The sequence below is a fragment of the Podarcis gaigeae genome (genome assembly GCF_964106915.1).
Source record: "Podarcis gaigeae genome assembly, chromosome: 4".
Classification (NCBI taxonomy): domain Eukaryota; kingdom Metazoa; phylum Chordata; class Lepidosauria; order Squamata; family Lacertidae; genus Podarcis; species Podarcis gaigeae.
Genome location: NC_139677.1, coordinates 95,029,762 through 95,052,959, shown reverse-complemented (window position 1 = coordinate 95,052,959; position 23,198 = coordinate 95,029,762). Strand labels below are relative to the sequence as shown.

Here is a 23,198-nt window from a genome sequence, read left to right as displayed (position 1 = left end):
AAACATGAGTCAAATAAACCCCCCATCATCCCTGAACATTGGCACTGCTGGCTGGGACTAATGGGAACTGCAGTTCAGCAGCTCCTGGAGATTTTGTGGAGCGTTCCCCCTATTCCTGATCCAAGAGGACAAGGAGTGGAACCAAGGCAGCAGTGGGGGGACCTGACAAAAGCTGGAGTTGGCTCTTCTGGCACAGAAGCCGAGCACACAGAGCTTCTCAAAATGTTCTAAGCTATCACAGTTGCAGGAAGCAAAACGAAAACAAAAAAGCAGCGTAATTACAAATCCCGAAGTCTCGTTTTAGCAAATGCACATTTTGCTCTTGTTTCAGAAACGCTGATTAGTTATATTCCCTGGAGGAACTGCATTTGACGGTGCTTCAATCAGAGGCAGAGAGGGATGAGAGGGCCTAATAAACCGGCACATCTGAATTGCAGATGCAGCTAGGAAGCTGAAAAGAACACCTTGAAAAAAAATGGTCTTCTTTTCTTTCTTTTTTTAAAAGAATAAAGCACACATTATCTTTCCACCTTCATGACTCCCCAAAAGCCCTCTCTTAGTTCCTGTCCCAGTGCTGGGAATCTATAGCTCTCCAGATGTTGTATTTCCATCAGCTCCAGCCAACATGGTCAGGGATGAAGACGGGAATTGTAGTCCAGCAACTTAGCCTAGGACATACCGATCAGAAGGTCGGCGGTTCAAATCCCCGCGATGGGGTGAGCTCCTGTTGCTCGGTCCCTGCTCCTGCCAACCTAGCAGTTTGAAAGCACGTCAAAGTGCAAGTAGATAAATAGGTACCGCTCTGGCGGGAAGGTAAATGGCATTTCTGTGCACTGCTCTGGTTTGCCAGAAGCGGCTTAGTCATGCTGGCCACATGACCTGGAAGCTGTCTGTGGAAGAACGCCAGCTCCCTTGGCCAATAAAGCGAGATGAGCGCCGCAACACCAGAGCCGGTCACGACTGGACCTAATGGTCAGAGGTCCCTTTACCTTTACCAGAGTTTCCTATCCCAAGTCCAAGCCTAACATTGGGCAAAAGTTTCCTGCACTGCAGCGGTTTGGACTAGATGGCATTTGTGGTCGCTTCCAACTCTACAATTCTATGCAGCTGATTCTAAGTCAACTGTAACCAGAAACATTTGGGTCATCTTATCAGAGGTTTCTGTTACCATCAAAATTATCCAGAAGCTTCTCTCAAGCAGAAGATGCTTAAAACAAAAGTCATCTTGATATGTTGCTTTAGATGACGCTTCGTCCATGCAATCCCCGGCTTGTTTAAAAGTGAAAATGCCTAGTGGTCCTTAAAGCAGTGCCACTGAGTCGCAGTCAGTGAAGAATTTCCCAGCGAACCTCTATTTGTTTCCCCGCCCGCCTTCAGTCAAGTCACTTAGACTCCCAGGTTCAGATTTCGGCTAACAGAAGACCTACTGATCGCAATCCCTGGACCAAAGAGATCACCAGCTAACTGCACCATCTAGCGGCAGACCATTGGAAGGACACAGAAGGTGATTTCTGGAATAATAGCTTTTCCTTTCACATTACAATGCAGAGTCAATACTTATTAGCCTAATCTCTGCAATTTGAATTGGCATCGTATATACAATGCAGAGGCAGTAAAGCTAAGGCTATGCTTTAGGCATGTGGAAGATACAGATGACTAATTTATGAAGAGGTGGGATGTCTCCATCAGTAGTTTGCTCTGGCTCCCACTGAAAGCACCCTTTTGTATGCCAACTCTATCCAAAAAGCCTAAAAGCTACTGTTTCCTAAGAGTAATCCGATAAATGACAGTGTACCAGGGCCAAGCTGAAATGGTAAGAAGTCAAACGCAAATCTAGACCCAGGATAGGCACTTTCCAGCAAAAGACTCCCTGTTTTTCATTGCTGGAAGGGAAACAGCGACTTCAACTTGAGCACAATAGTGGACAAGGGCAGCAGGCAGTGGCGTAGGGTGGGGGTGCAGGGGGGGCGGCCGCACTGGGCGCAACATCTGGGGGTTAGGGTTAGGGGGCACAAATCCACAGGTTAAGGGGCACAAATCCACGTGTTAGGGGGTGCAAATTACTTGCCTTGCCCCGGGTGCTGACAACCCATGCTACGCCACTGGCAGCAGGACAGGCCTGCCAGTGGTGTGTTGGAGGGTATAACAGGAAAATGGAGCTCAGCTCTGCTGGAGCAGCAATGTCCTACCCTTTTAGCTCTGGCAAATGAATGAGATGAAGAGGCTTTTAAAGTTAGTTTGTGAGATAGATACAGGCAAATAATCAGAAAGCAGATACTTCTTTCCTTTTCTTTGATGGGGTTCCTACTTCACACCAGCAATTTCAATGATAACACATGTTTGCAGTGTGACCTGCATTTCTAATGAAAATCTAAAAGTTGCATTTCAGATGGTTGATTGTTAATGCTCACTGTGTTTTATTTTGAGCCAGTGTAGGCAGAAGTAAGTACCACTGAGTTCAATGTAGCTAACTTCCAGGAAACTCTACACAGAACTGCTGGAAGACTGATCCTAATTCATAAGGCATTGTATTCTGTATTTTGTGTGCCTGCAGATGCACGCATAATAATGCGTCAACACAGTTGCCTGCATTTTTTGGTCTCTCCTTCAGAATGTGGTTGCGAGGGTTGATCCCGCACATCAAAATTGACAGTGCTGATGCATCGCTATGGCCTGGCCAATCCACAGGCCCCATGCTCACTGCCAGTCACATGCACTGATGTTACACACTCCTATTCCCTTCTATGACTGAAGAAACCTCTGAGACCTGGGCACCCACACAGTAGCTTGCTAGCCTCAGAGCATGAGATCCTCAGTTCATGTCCTGGACTTCTTCACAGTGGGATATAAATGGTCAGGCTCTGTATTGCTAAGTGGTACCCTTGGGCCAGAGTCAACAGCTGGCCACCACTAGCCCAAGAGTAGGATGTGGTGGGGGCATAACCAATTTCTCATTTTCTCCTGCCTTGCAAGAAACACTGTGGACATTTAAACATTTCAGCTTTACAAACGGCACCTCACTAAGCTGAAAAAGTGTCTTACTTTGGGTTAAATTATCAGGGGTGATGGGAACTGTACTCCAGTAGCATCTGAAGGGTCAAATGTTAGACAGCCTTGCAGTTAATGATAGAGGTAAAGGACGGGTGGTGCTGTGGTCTAAACCACTGAGCCTTTTGGGCTTGCTGATCGGAAGGTCAGCGGTTCAAATACCCATAACGGGGTGAGCTCCCGTCACTCTGTCCCAACTCCTGCCAACCTAGCAGTTCGAAAGCATGCCAGTGCAAGTAGATAAATAGGTATCACTGTGGCGGGAAGGTAAAAGGTGTTTCTGTGCACTCTGGTTTCCGTCACAGTGTTCCGTTACACCAGAAGCAGTTTACTCATGCTGGCCACATGACCCGGAAAGCTGTCTGTGGACAAACGCCGGCACCCACGGCCTGAAAGCGAGATGAGCGCCACAACCTCATAGCAGCCTTTGACTGGACTTAACCATCCAGGGGTCCTTTAAAGGTAAAGGTAAAGGTACCCCTGCCCGTACGGGCCAGTCTTGACAGACTCTGGGGTTGTGCGCCCATCTCACTTAAGAGGCCAGGGGCCAGCGCCGTCCGGAGACACTTCCGGGTCACGTGGCCAGCGTGACATCGCTGCTCTGGCGAGCCAGAGCCGCACACGGAAACGCCGTTTACCTTCCCGCTGGTAAGCGGTCCCTATTTATCTACTTGCACCCGGAGGTGCTTTCGAACTGCTAGGTTGGCAGGCGCTGGGACCGAGCAGCGGGAGCGCACCCCGCCACAGGGATTCGAACCGCCGACCTTTCGATCGGCAAGTCCTAGGCGCTGAGGCTTTAACCCACAGCGCCACCTGCATCCCTGGGTCCTTTATCTTTACCTTAAACCTTTAATGATAGAACTGAAAGCAATTCTTTTGCTGTCTGAAGAAGCCACTCTACTATCTGAAGTTTGTAAGACTTTTCATGTCATAAGCCTTTGAATTTTAATATATTTCATTTTGTTTTAGTGAATAGCCATGGGTAGGAAGGAGTATGTGATTCCTGTATTGCAGGGGTTAGACCAGATGTCCATTGGGGTCTCTTCCAATGCTACAATCCTATGATGCTATGATCCCTCTTTTTCAAACCTCTTTTCACCCACGGCAACAGCAACCAGTTCAGTAAACAATGACCTGATGGCGACAAACACAATTCTCTCTTTCACACGATTCCTAGAAATTTAGGAGCAGCTTCTAGTCTGTGTCTACCCCCCAAACAAAGGACTCAGTCGATTATTATCCGTCAGTATAAATACTTCATTTATCTTGCAACAAGGACAAGCAAGAATTGAGCCAGCACTGTGAAAACAGAAAACAAAACAAAAAAACAATTGCCTCCCAGTTATGCTTATCCACTCTTTAAAAGTTGATACATGGAATTATTCCCTTCTTCAGGAAAGCTCCCTCAGCTCTGTCGCAGCTCCAAAACAAGTCTGTTGCACATCAGCGCTAAACTTTTCGACAACGGCAGACGGGCCAAGAATTAAACGGTTGCCAGAGGGTGTGATTTGCACAAAGGCGCGTCAACAAACACCTTAAGACAAGGAGGCACCTGGAGCTTTTAAAAATCCAGTTACTTCTCTCACTCTCTCTGTCTTTTATTTTGTTTATTTTTATTGGGAAAGCTCAGAGGTTGCCATGGAGAAGCGTTACTGACCTTCAGCGGCGAGATGTGCGATTGCAGGACGTATCCATGGACATTTTCTATCTGCGATAAATTCTTTTCAGAAACGTGAACTAGTTCTGGCCCTCTCACTTCGTGAGTTAAGCGAGGTAAAGTATGGTCTTGTGGAGCATCCTCATCTTGGTATCGATACTTCTGGGAGGCAAAAGGGGGGGGAGGGAGAATATTAAGGAACGGTGAAATCGGGATGGGTGAATCTGCCAGCTTCGGCTTCTGACAGTTTCTCATTTTTGCCTTCTTAAATTCAGTTCAGTTCTCCACATTGGCGTGCTATTTGTTTTTATTTTTTAAAAAAGAACAAATCCACAAATTTCTCCTTATACGCACATTTTTGCATGGACTTGGCCTAAAGTACACATTTTTTACAAAGCAATTTCCCCTGATACAATGCGTTTTTTGCATGTTATTTTCACCAATGTACGTTGTTTGTTTTTTTTAAAAAAAACCACACCTCACCCTAGTATATGCAGTGTTGGGGCTACAGAAACATATTGCAAAATTCAGAAGTGTACGGATTTTGAAGGACGGCTGCTTTTTTGACCACACCTTTTCAGAAAGTGCAGATTAGGTAAGGTCACCTTTAAACGTGAATTGAACTGAATTTCTCCCTCAACCCTACTGTGAATTTTACGTTCTGAATTGTGACCTTCCTAAGGAGAAGACAAATGCGGTTAGGACCAAAAGCACCTTTTGAGCTCCATGTTGGTACAACACTGTTCCACCAGCTCTTAAAAGGTTTAACAAGGCCTTACTATATGATCTGCCTTAAGTCATAGCAGCTGTAAAGAAATGAAGGACATTTGCTGAGCATAATATCAGGAGGTTCTCCCAAGAAGTGAAAGGGAGAGATATGGGGTATGGAAATGCTAAGCACACACTTCCATACAGGTTTCCACCAAGCCTAGATCTTTTCTGATCTTGCAGACCCCCAGAGGCCGATCTCCCAGCTCTTGAACTTAGGTCTCTTATCGCTGCACTACTGCCATGTGAAACACAGTCTCACCACTTGGGGCTCCACCATCTTCTGCTTTGTGTCTCTGATTGGGACTGAAAAACCAGGGAGAATGTCAAGCTCCTGGCAGGCCATGACACACGGCTGCTGAGATATATTCAGCTTGGCGATTCACAAGTGATGCAAGATCTGACTTAGGAACTGCCTGCCCTTTCTTCCCCAGTTAACTGCAGTTGGGCAAAAGCCCTCCCTCCACAAACACACACACACACACACACACACACACACACACTGCTTCACATCTTCACAAAAGAGCAGGTGGATGATGAACGACTGGTATCTGAAGAAGTGTGCATGCACACGAAAGCTTATACCAAGAACATACTTAGTTGTTCTCTAAGGTGCTACTGGACTACACACACACACACACACACACACACACACACACACACATATATTTCGACTGCGTCTGACCAACACGGCTACCTACTTGGATTGCAAATCAGCACCTACTACCAATAAGGCACTGTATGTTGTTGCCAGCCCATAACAGATGATTTCAAATCCCCTGCAATTACCTCTCATGGAGGAGTATGGATTGTGCCACTGTGAGCTGTTAAAATAAAAATGTGCCCATCTTTTTTTAAAAAAAACAACACAGAGAGAGAAATCTCAGTTGAAACAACAACAAAAATTAAAAAATCGTCCAGTAGCACTTTAGAGACCAACTAAGTTTGTTCTGGGTAATTTATTTTGGCTGTGTCAGACCAACACAGCTCCCTACCTGAATCTAGAAATCTCAGTGTTTGTTTAAGGTAGCTAAATGGAAGGATCAACGCTGCAGGGCGCAGCATTGTCTCAGATCCTTTTGGAAGTACAGTTGCAGGCTGAGAGCTGTTGTGGTTTTCTTTAAAACAATGTCAACAAAGCAGGAAAGGCAGATAGGGAAATTCCCCCAGCAAATTCAGGATTTTTAAACGAAAGATATTAACATGAATTTCTTGAATTAGCTTTCAGTGGGAAGAGAGGGAGCTGCCTTTTTCCAAACCAGACCCATTGATCCATCTAGCTCAGAAGCTCCTGGGAATTTCAGGTGAGATTCTATCTCAGCCCTTTCTGAAGATGCCGTGGATGGAAACCGGGGCTTTTCTGCATGCCAGGCAGAGGTTCTGCAATAATTAAACTGCATTCAACAGAGTCATTGTTTTTTAAGCAGTTTGATGAGCCATATGAGGAACGCTTTTGGGGTACTGAAGAAGAAAAAGAAGAAGAGTAATAGTAGTAGTTTGGAATTGATATATCGCTCTATTACTACCTGAAGGAGTCTCAAAGCGGCTAACATTCTCCTTTCCCTTCCTCCCCCACAACAAACACTCTGTGAGGTGAGTGAGGCTGAGAGACTTCAAAGAAGTGTGACTAGCCCAAGGTCACTCAGCAGCTGCATGTGGAGGAGCGGGGAAGCGAACCCGGTTCACCAGATTACAAGTCCACCGCTCTTAACCACTACACCACACTGGCTCTCGTTAACTGAAAGTTAAAGAGAAAGCCTGTGAGGTGGAAGGTGCCAAGTGCTTCATAATTTCATTGTAATGTTATGGCTGATTTCGGAGCTCCTGGCTGAAAACCAGGAGCTGAAGAGTAAGTGAACACAGGATTCTCATCTTAGAACAGCACAAAACAAATGATAAAACACTATTACAGCCATACCTTGGTTGTCGAATGGAATCCATTCCAGAAGTCCGTTCGACTTCCGAAAACATTCGAAAACCAAGGCACAGCTTCCGATTGGCTGCAGGAAGCCCCTGCAGCCAATCGGAAGCCGCAGAAGCCATGTTGCCTGTTCGGGTTCCAAAGAACGTTCGCAAGCCAGAACACTCACTTCCAGGTTTGCAGCGCTCGGGAGCCAAAACGTACGAGTACCAAGACGTTCGAGAACCAAAGTATGACTGTAGTTTCAATGGAGCACCACATTCACAAGCATAATGCCAGAATCAGGGCAGAGGGCGGTTGCCATCCTTTTCTGATCACGGGAGGCATGTGGCTGACAGCTATTAGCAGCAAGATGCTTGTCTGAATGGATCTCTGATCTGATCTGCAAAGTTCTTCTTCTATTAAATGTCCCAGGGTGTCTTTAAGGCTGCACAAATATTGCAGTGTCCTCCTGCCTACTTTCCACTTTCATGCTACCTCAGTGCAGTTGAAGCTTCGAAACACAAGATGGCAGAACAACCATCGTCTTGAAGGGTTCCTACGGTTGGCCTGATTTGATTCTATAAATAAAAGCCTGGTGAGCTAGGAAGGTAGAATGACTACAAGCCCTGCCTGCAATAAACCTTGGGTTGACTTTTTATTATTATTTCCACTAGCTCAATGGGTATGTGCTTGTGGGTGTGGGTGTTTGTATTTTAAAGGCTGCGGCCTCTTCAATAAAAGCACTTTATGTGAGCAGTCAATCATATTTGGAGGCAGCCGAAAGAATTCTAACAACACATTAGAATCATCGAGTGTGATTGCACCGCTGTGATTCTAATTGATTTCCCTGAAAGTTAGCATCATTAAAGTTGGATCAGTTCTGCGGGCCTTCCAGAACCGGCACCTCAACTTTTGCCCCCTACCAAAGCCCTACAGTAGCAGGATATGTCCCAAGTATTTTCGTCCCATCTTAAAATAAAAACAACAATAATGTTATAAGAAAAAAATGCTCCTTTTCCCTTATGGGGTATTAATGATGATGATGATGATGATGATGATGATGATGATAATAATAATAATAATAATAATAATAATAATAATAATAATAATTCTATACCGCCCTATACCCGAAGGTCTTAGGGTGGTTCACATTAAAATCAGGGCAGTTCACATTAAGAGCCCTTATGTAGGTTCTATATTGGTAGGAGAAAATAACAGAGGCCAACCAGAGAATACTGAGAAGGAAAGCCGCTAGTAAGCCTGATCTTTATTAAACTGTTGCAACAGGGTGCTCAAACCCTCCACCCCAATGCAAGAGGGAGGAGGAACCCAGAACATTGGGGTGCAAGCTCTTATATAGACTTTTGAAATTGCCCACCCTGTAGCCCAAGACCACCCCCCTGAAACATCATACATACATCACAGAAGGAGGTGGTCAAGAGCAGAGGAGGCGGTCTACAGCAGAAATCCTGTTTGCCAGGAGACCTGATAATGGTCACTGATTGCATTACCTGGGCAGTCTGGCCATTCTTTTGTGATGGTAAATACTCAGTTCCTGAATCCAGGTCACAAGCTCACCTTATTCATACACAGATACACCCTTAAGACAGGATTTGTGAGCAAAGAGACAATGGGGAGATTTTCCCATTTCCTTCCTCCTTGCAGATAAATATTTGAGATCAATTTGGGAGAGTCAAAATGGCTTCAGGATTGTTCTCCTGTACTATTTCAGACACATGGTTTACAGTGGTACCTCGGGTTAAGAACTTAATTCATTCTGGAGGTCCATTATTACCCTTAAACTGTTCTTAACCTGAAGCATCACTTTAGCTAATAGGGCCTCCCGCTGCCACACGATTTCTCATCCTGAAGCAAAGTTCTTAACCCGAGGTACTATTTCTGGGTTAGCGGAGTCTGTAACCTGAAGCGTCTGTAACCTGAAGCGTCTGCAACCTGAAGTGTCTGTAACGCGAGGTACCACTGTATATACTTATGTATGTGTTTGCCTGGTACATTTATGAACATTTATTTTATCTCTTAGACCTTATAATTCTCATAACAAATATTGATCCCACATTTCAGGAAATTCTCAAGAGCAATTCAAATTGCTCTCGGATTACTCAAAAGAAGACACAATCAGGAAAAGCATGAGTATTAATTAACCATTTACCATGGTTAAGAAAACAACAGTGAAACAATTAGTTCCCTGTGCTCCAGGGGCATTTCAGCATCCATCTTCCCCTAACCTTCCTTAAGTGCTTTTCAAATCTGGGAGTTCTTTCAAAAGCAATTTGTGATACAGCATTGGAGATAAGAGAGATATCTCTCTTCCCCAACACAAGTCACAACCAAAACACAAATTTAAAAGTCCTGAATGAGTGCATTATCTGCCTATCAATGTACATATTTTTACCACAGAGCCTAGGACTTGCCAATCAGAAGGTCGGCGGTTCGAATCCCCACGACGTGGTGAGCTCCCGTTGCTCGGTCCCTGCTCCTGCCTACCTAACAGTTCGAAAGCATGTCAAAGTGCAAGTTGATAAATAGGTACTGCTCCAGCAGGAAGGTAAATGGCGTTTCCGTGCACTGATCTGGTTCACCAGAAGCGGCTTAGTCATGCTGGCCACATGTCCTGGAAGCTGTACGCCAGTTCCCTTGGCCAATAAAGCGAGATAAGCGCCGCAACCCCAGAGTCAGTCACGACTGGACCTAATGGTCAGGGGTCCCTTTAGCTTTACCTTTAATTCAGACGTAAGCTTCTCTCCACCCCCCACAACAGCACTGGCAACACTGCATACCAAACTACAGGCAAATTCAATTTAGCAATAATCTGGAACCCCTGATTTTTATTTTTGTTTTGCTGGTCAAATAAAAAATCATTTACTTCCCTAGAAATTCCTCTGATATTTTGCCCATGTACAACCTTGTACCTTTGCCACGGAGTTTGTTTCTTTGAGGATAATTTGGTCACCAGCCAAAAAAAAATGAACATTTTAGAGACTTATTTTCCCCATACTAGTTGTTTCAAGAGTTCAACATTGGCTAAAACCCTGAGATAATTACCTACCTTGTGATAATTGTTGAATTTCCATGTTTATTGAAAATGGGCAAGTTGTAAATACTTGTTCTGTTTGCATTATTGCATTATAAATTAGGGGGGAAAGTAATTTATCTATTGCCGGTCTGATGAATTTGGGCCATTATCTGCAAAGATACCTAATTTGCTTACTACAGATCCAATCTCTTTCTCTGCTGGAAAAGTTATTACAAGTTCCAGAGATGTGCTTTTTCTCTATTTATCAAAGGCTTTCAAAAAGAAAAAAAGGGTGCAATTATAGCAACTTTTCCTGAATACAGAAAATGCTAAGAGCTTTGAACAAAGCAAAGTGGGGTAGGTCTGTGATCCTGTTTGCCATTTAGCTTCTCTCCCCCCCCCCCTCAAAAAAATATTAATCTGATCCTGTGTGCTGCTTTTCAAATGAGAAGTTTGCCATTTAAGAATAACAGTGATATAAATCATAGCAGCGAAACCATTGAGGGAAGTGTAACATACTAGCACAACCATAATAAGGATGACTTCTGCTAATAATGAACACGGGGGAGGTGGTGTTTGCTAATTCATGCCCCCCCCCACACCCCTAAAATGAAACTTTCATTTAAAGATTTAAATGTTACACTAAGTTTAGGTTATGTTTTCTACGACTCTAGGGACTCAGCTAGATTGGTAAAGAAAAAGCACTTTACAGTGGTACCTCGGGATGCGAATGGGATCCGTTCCAGAGCCCCATTCGCTTCCAGAAGCAAACATAGCTAGCAACGGCAGGTCTGCGCGCATGCATCGCTTTTCGCTGCTTCTGCGCGTGATGCCATTTTGAGCGTCTGCACATGCGCGAGCGGCGAAACCCGGAAGTAATGCGCTCCGTTACTTCCAGGTTGCCGCGGAGCGCAACTCGAACACGCTCAACGAAGCATATTCAACCCGAGGTATGACTGTATATGCGTCGTATATGCAGTATAACACTGACAACAGGTGCCGCTGTCGAGTCCCGTCTTTCGCTACTGGATTTCCCTGTATGAGTTTCCAACACGTTTAACTGAATCACTTCTTTGACATGTCTAGATCCAGCCCATGTCTTAATGCTAAATACCCTTAATACTAGAAAGGCGTATTTTCATCGCATCTTCCATTTAAATGCTAGACAATACATAACAGGAGAATATTGATACATATTTCTAAGAGCAAGAGAATATAGTGTAACAACCAAGGTATTGGCAACTTTTTCAATAAACCCTAGAAGACGCCTTTTTACAACAGCCCAATTTTTCTTTTTAACAGTGCAATACAATTTCTTTAATACAAAATCCACACAATATCTAACATATCACTTCTCAATTTTTAATCACGTAAGCAATATGCAAAAGTTGTGTCTTCTGCATAACAAAGAAAAAAACTGTTGCAACTTGCCTTTTCCTTTCCTATCATTTTTTTAAAATAGTTTTGATTATCCAAGGCATGTTGCCCAGTATTCTTTCCGAAACACACCCCCTCCCAGCAAACAAATAAAAAAACCCTCTCTCTTTTCCCCTTCACCAGGGGGCAGGATAGCAGTAAGAAAAACCGGTGACTTTTCCAGTTTACAACCAAGGTACAATCACCCAGAATGAAAGTCTCTGGACCTATTTGTCTGAACTGTGACAGGTTTCTTGTCTGGGGCACCTCCTTAAACCGCACAGATTTTCAAACTGATCTCCTACAAAAAAATTAGCAAGGGAATGTGTTTTTGTTGTTGTTTTTCCAACCTGGTCTATCTAGTCTAGTCTATCTTTCTGAAATGTGTTAAGACTTCATCCCCTCAGAACGGGAAGTCATGCCTGCAATTTGCATCCAATACTGCTAGAAAATTAATTAAGGAGTTAATTAAGGGGGGAGGAGCTTTAAAGGTTCCCTGTACATACATACACACACACACTGGAAGGATTTACGGGATGTGTGGAAGGTTTAATCCACTCTGGCGGGGCACCTTTGCCTGCAGATTTCATGCAAAATGCAAAGTTATAGCTATGTTTAATTGTAATGGGGGGGGGGGGTGTGAAAAAGAGCTTTGGGTTGAACATTTGTACCTAGATAATGAATCAAATTAAAACAACACAGAATGGATTTGAAACAGATTGCGCTAGATTAAAATGCTACGGATACAGAGTGAAATGAGGGGTTGCTGCACATCTCTAATTTCACCCTTCCCTATATAACAATGAGCGGCTGCATTTATTATCAGGCAAATTATATATTTTTGCAAGCTTGACTGGGGTCATGTACCACCTGTATATCATTTTCATAATATTCTCTCTTAAGGCATTACATGCCGTGAACTTCATACCAGTGGTCCATAACTGTTCCCAGTCAGCCAGCATAATGTTGTGTCCCACATCTTGTGCCCATTTAATCATAGCGGATTTCACCATTTCATCCTGAGTGTTCCATTTCAACAGCAAACTATACATTCTTGACAGAATCTTAGTTTTGGGATCTAAGAGTTCTGTTTCCAATTTTGATTTTTCCACCTGGAAGCCAATTTTCTTGTCCAAATTGTATGCCTCCATTATTTGATAATAATGAAGCGAATCTCACACTTTGTCTTTTAGTTTTTCAAAGCTCTGCAATTTCAATTTATCTCCCTCTTGTTCCAAAATTTCCCAATATTTCGGCCATTTGGCCTCCATATTGAGCTTTTTCTGAGCCTTCGCTTCCATCAGTGACAACCACCTTGGGGTTTTATTTTCAAGTAGGTCTTTATATCTTGTCCAGACATTAAACAGTGCTTTCCTGACAATATGATTTTTAAATGCTTTATGTGCTTTGACCTTGTCATACCACAGATATGCATGCCACCAGACTGCACTAGATTAAAATGCTACGGATACAGAGTGAAATGAGGGGTTGCTGCACATCTCTAATTTCACCCTTCCCTATATAACAATGAGCGGCTGCTTGGAACATTCCTTTGCCACAAAGAATTCAACAAAATAAGTGTCCTGGGGAACAAAGTGTTCAAGCTATACTTCATGGCAGGGGCAAGAAAACCTTTGGCCAACCAGATGTTACTGGACTACAACTCCCATCATTGGCCTGATCATTGGCCATGTTCTCTCGGGCTGATGGGAGTTTGAGTCCAACAGCATCAAGAAGGCCAGAGGTTTCCGCCCACGCCTGCCTATAGGGCTTGTGTGTTTCTATGCCGTGAATGTAACCCATGGAAATAGAGAGTGTTTCGAAGAAGGGGCTGTCACCTCTGAAGATATTGAAGCTGACAATTTTAAAACACTACAGTCCCTTGAGACCTACTGCACTACCAAGAGCAAAAGATGTAATCATAATTGTGCCGGTTCCATGCAAACCATTAAATTGGCCCAAAGAGGACATGGGTGGGCTGGTGTCAACTTTAGAAAGCTAAAAATCATAAAGGCACACACAGAGAGGCAATTTTCATTCGGCAAAAATAGTGCCGTTCTCAATAGCAGAACGTGAAACTTAATAATAAATCACTCCAGGAAAAGGCGTAGGACATATATAAATATAAAATGTTATTATCGTTACTGTTATTCTGCTAGCAGCAAAGAGCTAAGTTATATTATATATTTCATAAAGATATGATGAAAAGCCCCTTTGCCCCCACACTCACAAAGGAAGATTCATGAGGACAAAGCATTAGGATAAAGGTTATATTTGTTAATATAACAACTTGGAGGAACTGCAAACCAAATTAACCAAATTCATAAAGTCTGGTGAGGATCTTAGCTGGCTGGGAAGCATCCTTCCAGACCCCTGGGAATGGGATTTCCTGCAGAGGAAATTATATAAGCTTGGTGTATCAGGGGAATGCGGATATAGTATACAGTGGTACCTCGGGTTAAGAACTTAATTCGTTCTGGAGGTCCATTCTTAACCTTAAACTGTTCTTAACCTGAAGCACCTCTTTAGCTAATGGGCCTCCTGCTGCTGCCGCGCCGCCAGAGCATGATTTCTGTTCTCATCCTGAAGCAAAGTTCTTAACCTGAAGCACTATTTCTGGGTTAGCGAAGTCTGTAACCTGAAGCGTATGTAACCTGAAGCGTATGTAACCAGAGGTACCACTGTATCTTGATTTCAGTGTGGAACGTGTGCAGAGGAGGGCAACCAAGATGGTTGAGGGTCTGGAAGCCAAGCCTTATGAGGAAGGGTTGAGGGAGTTGGATATGTTTTGGCTGGAAAAGATGAGGTTGAGAGGAAATATGATAGACACCTTCAAATACCCCAAGGATGGAACAAGCTTTTTTTCTCCTGCTGTGGAGGGTTGGACTTGAACCAATGGACTGAAGTTACAATAAATGAGGTTCCTCCTAAACACTGAAGAACTTTCTGATGGTAAGAGCTGTTTAACAGTGAAACAGGCTCCCTCAGAAGGTGGTGGCTCTCCTTCCTTGGAGGTTTTTAAAAAGAGTTAGATATTTTCATTGAGATTACTGCATCACAGGGGGTTGGTCTAGCAGCAGGCTTATAAAGAAGAGCTCAAACCCTTCCAGCAGTGGCCGTCACAAACCTGGGAGCAAACTCCCAAGTCAACTTTGAAGAAGAGGGGAGAGGGAAGGAGGGCAAACCTGCCCCTGCTGTAAGAGCAGGAACAACATTCCTGCATGGAAGGTCAGCTGTTTAGCAGATCTGTTCTACGATATTACCTTGGTCGTGGCAAAATTTCTCTTGGGGGTAATAAGAATTAGAAATCAACATGCTCTGGACAAAACGTAGCGACTGCCTTGGAATGTGTTCCCTGTATTCCTGCTGTATTTTGCTTTCCAAACTGTTTTTGTAGGTCTTTGGGCTGTAATAAATAATGTCTCTCTGTGTGTGACACAGCAAACCAGACTTATCTTTAAGGCTGGGCCCAGAACATTTCCAACCCGAGGTGACGGAAAAGATGGCGCTTCCCCACTCTTTCCCAGGACTTTCACTACAACATCAGTAAGAGGACATCACCCGCACCTGAGGGCATCAGGCTAGCTTAGGGTGCAGAGGTCAGCACAGCACACCCAGCTCTGCCCTCTAACTCGCACCTTGCTGCTGCTGCTCCTGGCTCCCCAGCACCTACAGTCTCTGGGTGCTACTCCACCCAATGGGAAGGCCAGCCCTGATTATCTTCGCAGAATTTTAGAAAAGCTCCTGGGTCGATCAGTTTGGGATTAGTGGCCCAGCACAGGGGCAGGGAACCTGTAGCTTGCTCAGTATTTGCTGGACCACAGTTCCCATCATGTGTTATCATCAGCCATGACTGGAGCTGATGGGAGTTGGAGTCTAAACACATCTGGATGGCTGCAGGTTTCCTGCCCCTAGTTTACCATATTTTTCGCTCTATAAGACGCACCAGACCATAAGACGCACCTAGTTTTTGGAGGAGGAAAACAAGAAAAAAAATATTCTGAATCCCAGAAGCCAGAGGGATCTGGCTTCTGATATAGCCTCTTGCTGTTCTGGCTTATGGGATAGCCACGCATAGCCTCTCCCGGGCAGCAGGATGAAGGCTTTCCCTGCCAGAAGAGGCTGCGCATGGCTAAGCCAAAAGCCAGGACAGCAAGCGGGATCACAGCACAGCTGGCTTATGGGATAGCCACACGCAGCCTCTCCCAGACAGCGGGAGGAAGGCTCCCCCAAGAGCCGCACTCCCTTTAAAGAGTGTGTGGACCATGTGTGCGGCTCTTGGGGGCTTTTCCCCTAGGAGGGAGAAGGGCAGCCCTTTTCGCTCCTTGGGGAAAAGCCCCCATGCTTCACGTGGCTCTTTAAAGGCCTCCTGCCTGGATTCGCTCCATAAGACGCACACAAATTTCCCCTTACTTTCTAGGAGGGGAAAAGTGTGTCTTATAGAGTGAAAAATACGGTAGTTTATTAGCTCTTGGGGGGGGAGTAGGGGGGAGCAGCAGCATACAACCTGGAAATTTCTGAGGAACTATGCACCATTTATCCTGCAAAGACAGGAGTGGAGAAGCATTCAGGTATCAGGCAGGAGCTTAACAGACCACATTTGCATATGAATTCTAGTCTTAAAGTGAAACAACAGAGAGATGAATTCACAGTTCTTTAAAACATCTTTTTTTTTAAAAAAAAAAAGCTTGGAACTGACTAGGTTCCGCTCCCACTTCCACTTCAGAGAGGGCTCTAATCTGCATGAATTCTTTGCATGGATTCAGAGACTCAATGGAGGAATGTTAACAATTTTATATAATTGCCACACATAGGTAATCAGCACACATTATGCCGCTGAGATAATTAGAATGGGGCTGGCTGCTGTCATGCCAAGACCATCAGCACTGTGCCACTGGATTTCTTGGAAAAGCGGAGCCGCAAAGGTTTTGCTCAGAGATAAATCAGGTTCCTCTTCAGACAATGCACACAAAAATAAAATTTTAAAATCCAGCCTCATGCCAGGTGCGCCTCGCTGGTCTTTCCACCAGAACTATGATTTGTAGGACAAAGCTAACCTGGATCAATAATCTGGACAAGGCATTGGTTGGTGCAAATCTAATCCATTTGTGAAATTTGCCCGACCCCATCTCATCTCTTGGCCTCCCTCTTCCATAGAGTTGTTTGTTGAAAAAGTTGATAGGCAAATTCTACTGGATAAGATCAATGGTCCATGATCCTATTTTACAAGTGGTGAAGTAGTTCTCCCTGGGACAACCACAAGAAAAACATGAGGCCAGAGACCTCTCCCAGTGTTGCTCTCCAGCTGTGATTTGGGCCCTGTGGTGAACTCCAAAATCATTTCTGAGGTTGTTGTTTTTCTTCATGTGGTTGACTTTAGGTTTCAATGTGCAGGGTGAGGAAGGTTGGGCTGGGGAGATTCAGAATATGGTTGTATAGATCCGCCTTACCCGATACACATTGATGTGACTGCTTTGACCTGCAGAACTGGCACTTCTGTAAGTGCCATGCAATGTGTGTTCTGCTATTGTAAAGCACCATTCCTTTAGCGCGGCAGCACTTCTACTTTGGAACTCCCCGTCTAGTGATATTAATGAGGTGCTTCAGACAGCAGTTTAGCAAGCTGTTCTGTGAAGTGCCTCCCCTCCCCTTTAAAGGGGTTGGGGCAAGCCAGGCAAAGGCAACCTCAACCCTCCAGATGTTTTGGGACTACAACTCCCATGATTCCTAGCTAACAGGACCAGTGGTCAGGGATGATGGGAATTGTAATCCCAAAACATCTGGAGGGCCAAGGTTGCCTATGCCTGGGGTAAACTGTGAGGAGAGGGGCTCAGAATGAGCTGTGAGGGATAAGTTGAGGACATGGGGTGAAGTGTAAAGGGAGGGGGTTGTCAGAGCGAACAGAGGGTCTGGAGCCTCCAGCTAGTGTAATACAACAACAACACGCTAGTAAATTACATGGAGGTGGGCTGGCAAATTTATGGTAGCTATCTTGCCCACCCATGTGTTGTGAAATGGCAAGGTGACGGGGAGCAGGAAAGGAGGACAAGGATTCTGGTGAGGGTTGTAGCCGGCACTGGGACACACGGGGCAAACGGGATGAATAAAAAAGAACTCACCGGTTGACGGAGGATGACAAAGGGATGGGGGTCAATGCATGGGAAGCAGAGCAGCAGAACCCATCACCAGAGCCAGAAAGGCCCCTGTCTCCACAAATACGGTGAGCCCTGAGGGGAAGGGAGCAGCCAGAGTGGTGCTCTGGGAAGATGAGGCAGGCAAGAGCCCACAGCCCAGCTCCCTAGCTGGCCAGGTGGAGCTCGCTGGCTCTGGGAGGAGGGGTGTGGTTTATCAGCTGGAGTAGGCTCAGGGACAGGTGAGGGTCATCTGACTCATCAAGCACAGATGCTGCAATCAGCATGCAAAACAGCAGCAGAGATGAGGCGCTGTGTCTGCTCAACTGCCCATGTTGATGGACCTTGGCTTGGATGTTCCTAGACCTCTATGGGACTGTTCTTCAAGTTTGACTCTGGACTGTATCCTGACTGCTGGATTTCTGGCTTGGCTTACTTGTACTGACCCCAGACTCTGTTTCCAGATCTTTGGACTTTGTTTGTGCAAATTGACCTTTGAACTTTGGATTTGTCATACTGGCTTGCTGCCAGGTAGGCCAGGGATTTATGATGCCCTGGTAGGAATACAAGGGGCTTCCAAATTTTCACAAGTTGGCAGAAACTTCACACTTGCCCTTCGTGAGCTTCCAAAGGCACCCTGTTAACTGGCAGAGAGACAAGACCCACATCATTGGTTTTTGTAACCTACTGCATTTTTTGTGATTTAAAGAAGTGCAAAAGCTGTGGAGGACAATTAAGAGTTGGGAGAACACATCGCTTCTTTCCTCGTGGTAGCACCAGACAATTAAACAGCCTCTCTGTGAAACATGGCGGTGACCTTGTCTCCTCGCGACAATACATAAAGGACCCAACATTGGCACAGAAAAGGCCGTTAACCTCCCACACCCGACCCGCCGATGCGCTCAGTCATGAAATTCCGAAGGCGCCAAGATTACGTGAAGATCATTTGATCTAAAATTAGGAAGACCAGAAAGAAAGGAAAAGCGACAAGAGGGAACAGTGTGCTAGTTTCTCGTGGGTGACCTAATTATGACTCGCATTGGAGGCTGTGCTACAAAGCAATGATATTTCCCAGTTCTGCAACAAAAAGTGTTCGTTCACTCCATTGCATAAGCCTTTTGGCGGTCAGACTGAAAGAGAGGCACGAGGCCTCATGAAATGAGGAGGGAAACAAAGGATATACTACAGGCGAAGAACCCTGGTTCCTTATCAGTGCAAGAACCCAACACTGAGCATGAGTTACCAATGGTTGCATACTTGTCCAACACCCTCAATCCAATCCTCGTTATTTTCAGTCTATCACTTTTGCAAAGCACCACCTCATTCCTCGTAACATTTTTTGGTTGTGCTGGAGATCCCTGCAGCAACATCTAATTGGTTAGGATGTCCACTACAGTGGTAATTCGGGATGCGAACGGGATCCGTTCCGGAGCCCCGTTCGCATCCTGAGTGGAACGTAAGATGCGATGGCATGTCTGTGGGTCGCATTTTGCTGCTTCTGCGCATGCGCGTGACGTCATTTTGAGCATCTGTGCATGCAGCGAAACCTGGAAGTAATGCGCTCCGTTACTTCCGGGTTGCCGCAGAGCGCAACCCAAAAGCGCTCAACCTGAAGCACATTCAACTTGAGGTATGACTGTACATTGATGAGTTATTTAATTTTATAAAGCACGTGAATGCTAAGAAACCAGCAGCAACCCTTACTCACAATCAGGACAGTTTTGAAAGGTTCAGCCTGTCACCTTGATTCCAAATGGCATCCAATGATATCTGAACATGATCACAAACCTGCTGCTTGATCTCAGGAACCATTGCAACCAATTTGGTTATGCTATCTTAAGAGGCATCTAATTTTTTAAAGGTGCAGCCTCCCATTTTGTTTTGCAAACAGAAAAATGCCTTCCGCGTGACCTCAGGAACCACCACTCCAAATTTGGTCAAGACAACTTAAGAGATCTCTGAAGGTATAAGTCTGTAGACAAACAATTCCCCCCCCCCCAAAAAAATAAATATATTCCCTCTTGCTCTCCATTCTTCTGTATGCATGCATCAGTATCACTCATATTGCTTTTTTTAGCCCTTTGCAAGGTCAGTTCTGTTGTGAGGAGATTGTGCTGGAGACTTAATAATGATGTTCTTCAGATATCAAGTTAACAAATATAGAATTTGAGCACTTCATCTTTAGAGCTGCGTCAGTTTCTGATAAAACCAGCCATGCATCCTTGGAGGATAGGAACCCACCCACCTCCTGCCAGGCTTCTTCCTGTCAGGAAGATACAAAAACAAAATAAAACTCTTGGCACTCTATTGTCTTTATTGGCTATGCAGCTATGCTGTAACTATCAAAAGAGTTTATCGCAAAGCTTCCACCCAATCAGGTATGTCAGGTATCTTCAACCTTTTCAGACCCAGATCCCACTTTTAACCTAAACACGCTTTTGGGGACCCAATTCTTAACCTTTTACCATTTACTTGCACGGTGATAGGGCTCCTCAATGTTGCACAAGAGGAGGTTGCTGGCTGGCAATTTTGCTGCACAGTAGTCTGCTGAATCTGCCACTCGGTACAGGGGTGCCAACTTGAATAAAATATTGGGGAGGGGGCAGATCATCCCTGTCCCCGATCCTAGCAACAAAGGTAGCTAGTGCTGGTGAAATTGTTTATAACCCCCTCACCCCACTTTTTATCCCCTAAACAGCTCTGTGATGTTGACTAATTTCAGAAACAGTGTCCGCTCCAGGGATACTCTGAATTCTTAAAGCTAAAAAGGGACTTGAACCCAGAGTTTCTAGGAATCTGTTTGTCTCCCCGCCTCCCACCCAAAATCAACAAGGGCTGGCTGCAAAATTATGCATTTGCTTGCTTGGGCATATTTTTAGTACCCGCCTTATTTCTGTGAAAGTAAGTTGTTCTAAATTGCTTTTATAATTGTCGTATCCCCACCCTGGGACCTTGGAGTAAAGGTGGGGAGCTTTGCTCTGAATTAGGCGCTCCTAGTATGTATATGGGACATGGGTGGCGCTGTGGTGTAAACTACTGAGCCTAGGGCTTGCCGATCGGAAGGTTGGCGGTTCAAATCCCCACAACGGGTGAGCTCCCGTTGCTCAGTCCCAGCTCCTGCCAACCTAGCAGTTCGAAAGCACGTCAAAGTGCAAGTAGATAAATAGGTACCGCTCTGGCGGGAAGGTAAACGGCATTTCCGTGCGCTGCTCTGGTTTCGCCAGAAGCGGCTTAGTCATGCTGGCCACATTGAAAAACTGTCTGCGGACAAACGTCGGCTCCCTCAGCCAGTAAAGCGAGATGAGCGCCACAACCCCAGAGTTGTTCGTGACTGGACTTAACTGTCAGGGGTCCTTTACCTTTAGTGTTTCTCTCTCTCTCTCTCTCTCTCTGTGTGTGTGTGTGTTTGTGTGTGTGTGTGTGTGTGTGTGTGTGTGTGTGTGTAAAATGATAAGCAACCAGGAGCCATTCCTTTCTCATCCAAGCATAGCTCTGTGAACCTGACTCTTGGAGCAAGCAGTCTGCACTCTTTCTCTTTCTCTGCAAGGGCTATAAGAAACAAAGTCAGGGTTTTTTTGCCCAATCCCAGCTCTTTTGCCATCCAGCAACCCTTTTACAATGTATGGAAGTGAGAGCTGGACCATAAAGAAGACTGATTGCTGAAGAATGGATGCTTTTGAATGATGGTGCAGGAGGGAACTCTTGAGAGTCCCATGGACTGCAAGAAGATCAAACCTATCCATTCTGAAGGAAATCAGCCCTGAGTGCTCACTGGAAGGACAGATCCTGAAGCTGAGGCTCCAATACTTTGGCCACCTCAAAAGGAGAGAAGACTCCCTGGAAAAGACCCTGATGTTGGGAAAGATGGAGGGCACAAGGAGAAGGGGACGGCAAAGGACGAGATGGTTGGACAGTGTTTTCGAAGCTACCAGCATGAGTTTGACCAAACTGCGGGAGGCAGTGGAAGACAGGAGTGCCTGGCGTGCTCTGGTCCATGGGGTCACAAAGAGTCGGAAACAACTAAACAACAATAACAACAACAACCCTTTTACAAGTTCCTTTACAGGGCTTGTTAGGAAACAAAGTCCAAACAATGGAAAAGAAAGGCAGCAGTGCTCATCAACTTTGGGGAGCCCTGGGCAGTGGCGGAGAAAGGGGGTGCTGTGGTGTCACCACTGAGGGGGGTGACAAAATGCTGGGTGGCACTCACCATGGGGCCTGTAGCACATCCGAGTCACAGATCTCTCCTGGGAGTGACGCGGTGGCTTGGGTACCCGTATGCTCCGCTATGCCTGCTGCCTCCCCCCCAAGCTGTAGGGTGGCTGAGTGGGAGAAGGCAGGCAGACTCCTTGGAGGCCCCACGGAGCGTCCTGCCCCAGCTCGCCCCCTCCCACAGGCGGCTGGCTGCACCCCCGCGAGTGGCTGGCCCTGGGCCCCCTCCAATATTTTATTAGTGGGGCCCAGATCCCTTTGGTGCCTATGTCATTAAATGAGTTCCTGCTAGCAAAGCCATTGTGTTGTATTCCTCGGCTGTTCAATATTAAAACTCCCCCTTGCCTGAGCAGTCAGAGAATGTTGGTTACAAGTCGAAATCTTTTGTATAGTATAAGATGAAGAAATCATCTCTTAAAAGCCAAGCCATGAATGCAGACTTCCAAGTATGGCTGGGTGTCTGTGTTCTGAATGAAAAGTAGGATACATGATTGACATTAACGAACTCCAATTTAAGAAAAATGTTTTGACGTTAGGCCTTCCCAGGCACTATTTTATTGAACAAATGACAAAAAAATAATAATAATATAAAATGCAGCTCCATTCCCTCACCATCACCCACCACAAAAGCAAAGTGACAAAACACAGTGATTTGTTGTTTCTTCTAACAGCAACTAATGCATACAGCTAATGCATTAAACATACAGGAGTACCTGAAAGAACTTTGCAGCCTGCAGCCAAGAAATCAAGCTATAAGTCTACTTTCAGTTCAAGTTCAGAACAGAACAAACAGTTGCATGAAAGCCCGAAGTGCCTGACTTGGCGTGTCTGACCCCACCAATCTCAATTGTTAGGAAAAAAAAAAATAAGATGAGCACTTTCTCCTTATAAAAGTGGATAATAATTCCTGCAACTGCATCATCACATTACATATTCCGTGGTTGACCTCTCGCACTAAAGGCCAGCAAACGTTCAGATAGCTGAAGCTCCAGTCGCTACGATTCTTGCCTGCAGAAGTGAGTTTTGATC

At 45.2% G+C, this 23,198-nt stretch overlaps 1 protein-coding gene across 29 annotated transcripts in view; it reads right to left on the bottom strand.

Moving 5' to 3' along the window:
* Window positions 1-23,198, bottom strand: part of DLG2 (discs large MAGUK scaffold protein 2) — a 902,142-nt gene that overhangs the window by 421,279 nt on the left and 457,665 nt on the right. For 20 of the 29 annotated variants that reach the window (XM_083736268.1, XM_083736240.1, XM_083736269.1 and 17 more), the window contains one exon: window positions 4,706-4,867. The exons of 5 other annotated variants lie outside the window; for them this stretch is intronic. In XM_083736268.1, the coding sequence (XP_083592394.1) occupies window positions 4,706-4,867 (162 nt within the window). The remainder of the gene's footprint in view (window positions 1-4,705; window positions 4,868-23,198) is intronic. 4 more of the 29 variants (XM_083736251.1, XM_083736249.1, XM_083736247.1 and 1 more) reach the window with 1 other exon arrangement.